This window comes from Pholis gunnellus (genome assembly GCF_910591455.1).
Source record: "Pholis gunnellus genome assembly, chromosome: 2".
Taxonomy (NCBI): domain Eukaryota; kingdom Metazoa; phylum Chordata; class Actinopteri; order Perciformes; family Pholidae; genus Pholis; species Pholis gunnellus.
The window spans coordinates 1598290-1604730 of record NC_136536.1 but is presented as its reverse complement, the minus strand read 5'-3'; the positions used below and the strand labels follow the sequence as shown (position 1 = coordinate 1604730).

General features: G+C 45.3%; 1 protein-coding gene across 1 annotated transcript in view; it reads right to left on the bottom strand.

Annotated features, from left to right (window-relative positions):
- The window catches only part of LOC306713019 (neural cell adhesion molecule L1.1-like), a gene marked incomplete at its 5' end in the record, with an annotated part of 26488 nt that extends 20624 nt beyond the window's left edge, over positions 1 to 5864 (bottom strand). The window contains 4 exons of the mRNA XM_079182535.1: positions 2352 to 2521; positions 2888 to 2990; positions 4240 to 4254; positions 5729 to 5864. Coding sequence (XP_079038661.1) covers positions 2352 to 2521; positions 2888 to 2990; positions 4240 to 4254; positions 5729 to 5864 — 424 coding nt within the window. The remainder of the gene's footprint in view (positions 1 to 2351; positions 2522 to 2887; positions 2991 to 4239; positions 4255 to 5728) is intronic.
- Positions 5865 to 6441: the final 577 nt, after the last annotated feature.

Below are 6441 nucleotides of genomic sequence, written 5' to 3'. Positions count from 1 at the left end.
CTCGCTCTGAAAGTCTGCAGATGATGTTGAGTAACCAGGTCTTGATTCCAACACTCGGCAACTCACACCAGAACAATCTAGATTGATAAATAACTCAACAGATAAGGGGTCAAATCAGAACATCTCTTTGCTGCAGTGAACCTGCAGTGACTCAGTGCTCCATTCTTAAACCACAGTTTACTTTACTTCAGCAGAAGCCGTTTCCATCGAGCTTACTCTTCACTTTTTTTATTCTCCTCCCCTGTGCAGAGAAAATAAATACTCTATACAGTATTAATTGCTTCCCAGTTGCTGTAACACTCAACGTTAAAGGTATCGATGCTGATTGCAGAAGGGAGGAGGGCGTGACATTTGGCAGGGTTATGACTATAATTATTATTCATCACCATAGAGGGAATGACATAGAGGTGCACATGTGATTCTTCTCCCGTCACCATTTCAAGACCTGAAGGTTCCCGAACCTTCGTGCATTCACAGAGCAACACGATGGTTCATTAGGAGTGTTTGTCTCACCTGTAGGGATTTTATTAATACTAGTCCTCATAGCAATACTGCTTTTCGATTGGTTCCTTATCAATACTCTTATCGATTGTCTTTTATTATTTTGTAACACAAGAAGTTCTAAAATCTTTAAACTACATTCTCATCTCAACAATGATCTCAGTGATCATCTCTCATTGATGATCCTGTTCTCGTGATCAAACTCTGTACGACGTCACTACCGTACGACATCACTAACGTACGACATCACCATCGTACGAGATCACCACCGTACGACATCACTACCGTACGACATCACCACCGTACGACATCACCACCGTACGACATCACTACCGTACGACATCACTAACGTACGACATCACCACCGTACGACATCACCATCGTACGAGATCACCACCGTACGACATCACTACCGTACGACATCACCACCGTACGACATCACTAACGTACGACATCACCACCGTACGACATCACCACTGTACGACATCACTACCGTACGACGTCACTAACGTACGACATCACCACCGTACGACATCACCACTGTACGACATCACTACCGTACGACATCACTAACGTACGACATCACCACCGTACGACATCACCATCGTACGAGATCACCACCGTACGACATCACTACCGTACGACATCACCACCGTACGACATCACTAACGTACGACATCACCACCGTACGACATCACCATCGTACGAGATCACCACCGTACGACATCACTACCGTACGACATCACCACCGTACGACATCACCATCATACGAGATCACCACCGTACGACATCACTACCGTACGACATCACCACCGTACGACATCACCATCATACGAGATCACCACCGTACGACATCACCACCGTACGACATCACTACCGTACAACATCACTAACGACATCACTACCGTACGACATCACTACCGTACGACATCACTAACGACATCACTACCGTACGACATCACTACCGTACGACATCACTACCGTACGACATCACTACCGTACGACATCACTAACGACATCACTACCATACGACGTCACTACCGTACGACGTCACTACCGTACGACGTCACTACCGTACGACGTCACTACCGTACGACATCACTATCGTACGACATCACTACCGTACGACATCACTACCGTATGACATCACCACCGTTACCTGACGGCTGCTCCACAGACAGACTGATGTTCTGCTTGTTGGTCACATGTTGTGATGAACTTCCTTGTGAGGGTTTCATTGTGTTTGAGACGACCAGAGTTCTCTCTGATCATGATGTGAGTCTCACGCTGTACTTGAGACCCTTTTGGACCCGGTGTGTTCCTCCTCACCTCCAATATTCTCTCTCTTTTAGTTCTGTTTTTGGTCTACGCCGCCTCCTGAGATACATATCTGTCTCTTTAGCTGCTAAATGCTCCACTATGTTCACCAGCTGCTCTCTAACTGAGTCTGCCTGCTGCTGAGCAGACAGCGAACATTTGCTGTTTCTACTGAACCGAAATATTAAAATCAAAACAACGACTCCTCTGAGCGAGTGTAATCGGAGGCTGAATACCAGTCGGGTGACTTTCCTGACGCCGTGCAACGCCTCGCGACCGAGTGACGTCGCGGCTCTGTCTGCAGGAAACGGTTGCTACGGTAACAAGAGATGAGAGAGCAGAACAGGTGGCCCCAGTCAACCTCACTGAGTCATTGAAATGTGTGTGTGTGTGTGTGTGTGTGTGTGTGTGTGTGTGTGTGCTACTGTACATCCTTCACAACATTTCATTCATCTATGAATCAGCCTGTGTGACTCACGTTGGGCTCTGTGTGTGAGTGTGTGTGTGTGTGTGTGTGTGTGTGTGAGACTCACCCTCCACGATGACCTGTATGGTTTGTGTCATGGCGGTCCCCAGCGTGTTGGAGGCGTAGCAGCGGTAGTAGCCCTCGTACGAGTCGAGGGGCTCCTTGTCTTCGCCTCGCAGCGTCCCGGATTCTTTGCGCTCCGAGCGGAACTTCTCGCCGTCCTTCACCCAGCGGAAACTACCGAGGAGAGGAGAGGAGGAAGACATGACTGAAAACTAACAAAGAAATACAGAATATCACCGGTCCTATCATCTAACACAACAAAGGGGAAGTTTAGAGTTTGAGAAAGAGAAAAAACCTTTTAAAAAAGATTCAGAGAAGATGGAGGAAATCCGGCAGACGATGGAAAAAACAAAGACAAATGGAAAACCAGAGAGATGATGTCGTTATTGCTGTGATTTAATTAGAGGAACATTTATCGCCATGACAACAGAAAAAGGACAGAGAGGAAGTGGACAAACATCCAGACACACACACACACACACGCACACACACTCACACACACACGCGAGCACACACACGCACACACACACTGGTACGTACATTGGTGTCGGGTTACCGGAGGCCTCACAGGGCAGATAGATGTCCTCCTGAGAGAAGGCTGTGTACGACATCGGCATCTCTGTCAGGATCGGAGGCTGCGACACTGAACACACACACACACACACACACACACACACACACACACAGTCAAGAAATACTTTGGGACGGTCGACTGAATGTAAAGTAGTTACAGGAGGTGAGCTAATACAGAAGATACAAATATTTATCTGAACTGAGGGAGTCGTATGAGATGCAATCTATTGGTTTCTTGTACAGGGACTCGAAATGTCTGTTTTTTAACGAAACAAAACCAACAGTTAGGTTTAGGCAACAAAACCAACAGTTAGGTTTAGACAACTAAACCAACAGTTGGGTTTAGGCAACAAAACCAACAGTTGGGTTTAGGCAACTAAACCAACAGTTAGGTTTAGGCAACTAAACCAACAGTTGGGTTTAGGCAACTAAACCAACAGTTAGGTTTAGGCAACTAAACCAACAGTTGGGTTTAGGCAACTAAACCAACAGTTAGGTTTAGGCAACTAAACCAACAGTTGGGTTTAGGCAACAAAACCAACAGTTGGGTTTAGGCAACTAAACCAACAGTTGGGTTCAGGTAACGTACTGTATCGTTATTGAATGAACTGAGACCAGCTGTAGTATCAGCTGTAAATCAGATCTCAGTTTTTCACGGCTAGTCTCTCTTGAAATTTTTATTACCGTTTATTGAGATTATAAAGACTGTCAGAAGGGCTAAATAACTCATATTAAATGAATTTATATCAGACTTCATGATTACAGTCAAACCCGCATAGCAAAGAAACAGCACACAGTGGACTGTAGCCACATCCTGCTCTAAGTGCCTGAAGGACTTGAACAAAAACCTAAATGTGTTGAAAGAGTGAACAAACTGTAGTAAACCTGAGCTGTTCTGCAGCTTTGAGACTCAGGTTCTCTCTGTCCGTTCATTCAATATGAAGCTGGAGCTAGTTAGCTTAGCTTAACCACATGCCTAAAAAACATTCCCCAAACCATTCCTTTAATCACATTTTCACCACTTGACAACTAGACCTAAACGCATCTGTTTGGGTTGAATAAATAATTTAACTTTTGTTTAACATTTTTTTTTAAAGAGCTAAAATACATATATATATATATATATATTTATAATTCTAGAGAATTAGACTTCAGACAGATATCTGTCTGTGTGGACAATGTGTCTTAAACAGAGAACCGTGTCGCTCTGTGTGGCTCAGGGCTGCTTTCAGACGGACTGGAGCGCCGGCCGTCCGTCACTTGTGGAAGTGAAATGTTTCACACTTGTTCATCGTTCATCAACAAGGAGAGTCACTTACTGTTATGCACTTTATCTGTTTGTCCACACGGAAGCAAGGAAAGGAGAGCAGAGAGGAAACAGTTTAAAATGCAGCAGACTCACACAGATATGAGGTGAAGATGTCGACGGTATAAATATCGTGAAGCAGCAGCCGTTCCCTCAGTGTTTCTGACTCAGACACGATGGCGTCCCGGATCAGTTTACATCTCTCTCTCCCTCACGAGTCTCCCTCTCTTCCCCTCCCTCCATGTTTCTCCTCTATATTCTGCTCATCTCTTCACCTTCCTCGTCCTCTCACTTCCATCCTCCTCCTCCTCCTCCTCCTCTCTCTCCCTGCCACACCCAGAGGAGAAGGTCATCGGCTGAAGGTTGAGCTGAATCCGACTCCTCCTCTCCTCCTCTGGGACCATGACCTTTGACCCTAAGGTCCGGGGGGGGGGGGGGGCTCTAAACCTGATCCTGAGGATAAGTGTATTTGTGTTTGGGCTTATGTGAATGTGTTTAAAACGTTTTTTTTTCTTTGCACGATTTATCCCAAAGACGGTTTCAAACAAAGATCAGAGGAAACAGACAAATGATCGAGAAAAGGAGATGAGAAGAAAGAACATGTGTCGCTAGAGAGTTTCTTTTCTCTTCAGCGAGGTATGAACGTGAACTTGTCAACATATCTTTATTTTATAAAGCAGTCAGTGCTTTCAAACCGCACTCCAAGTTCATGTTACGACGCTGAAATGAATGAAACTTTTCCTCTATTTAGCTTTTCCTCAGAGCTTCGCTGTTAGCGACACATTTAGCGACTTATTCGGACCATCAGGGAAGAAGAAAGAAATATGTTGAATTATATTATATTGTAATTCATTCCCAGTGATGCTCAGAGGAATCGCAGTCAACAGCATGGTATTCTCTCCCTCACACAACCACCGAGCTTTATGCAAATGAGCGCGTGGTGACGTCGCCAAGATGCAAATGAGCGTCTGACATCGTTTTAGCGACTTTTGGAGCTAGCGCTAAAGCTAACGCTGGACAGGAAAACACTGCATTCTGTTTTCCAGTTTGGTTGTTCCACCGTCCACCATTCTCTCTAAAGGGGATAGAAACTGTAAAGAACTGTTGATACTCTTTGATAACTGCGGATAGCTAATATTAGCCCCTAAAAACTAAAAACTGCTTTTTTTACAGCGTAAAAACAGGGTTTTCTATCAATAAAGGATGATAAATAGCTGGCGACGTTCAGCAAAGTACTTGCTCTTGAGAATAAAAAATGACGCAACATGGAAGCGCCGTGGCACAGGGGAAGGATAAGGTGAACAGCCGTTATACCGCGTAATAAAAATGAGTTAAAGCAACAAAATAACTTTAAATCATTTAAACTGGTGGCGTAAAACTTTATGATCGTCACATTTTCTCTTAGAGTGATGAGGACGTTTACGTTTGAAATGAAAATGCAGAATCTTTATTGACAGCGAGAGACGTTGACGGCGGAGGAGGAGGAGGAGGAGGATACTCACAGTCAGTGGGGATGTCGATGGCTCCCTGAGCGAGAGGAGGCGTGGAGGAGAGGAAGGACAGAGGGAGGAGGAGGAGGAGGATCAGGGGGGAGCACGGCCCCCTATAGCCCGTCCACCGACGCTGTGACACACACATCTCTCAATGTCCCATGAAAAGTGACGCGAGACACCCGCTCACTCATCAACACACACACACACACACACACACACACACACACACACACACACACAAACACACACTTCAGGGAGCTCCTTGAGCCTCTGGAGAGAGGAGACGAGTAAACAACCCGGTTTTAACTTGATGTGTTTGTGTCTGTCAGCTCCACAAGCTCCGGCTGGGGAGGAGAAGAAGAGGAGGAGAAGAGGAGGAAGAGGAGGGAGAGGAGGGAGAGGAGGGAGAGGAGAGGGAGGAGAGGGAGAATTGACCCCCCGAGAACAAAGGAGGGATGAGGGAAGGGGGGAGGAAGGGAGAGAGGGCACAAGAAGAAAGACATCATTAACTTCATCAAACATAAATCATCCCAGAACGAGACAAATATTAATTTACTGACTTCATGTTGACCTACAAATTAAAAATTCACAATTAACTCCAGTGTTTCAAGTTCATTTTAATATTCAAACACAGATTGAAATCTAAATATTTCTCTGATTTTAGACAATAGACGTGTGTGTGTGTGTGTGTGTGTGTGTGTGTGTGTGTGTGTGTGTGTGTG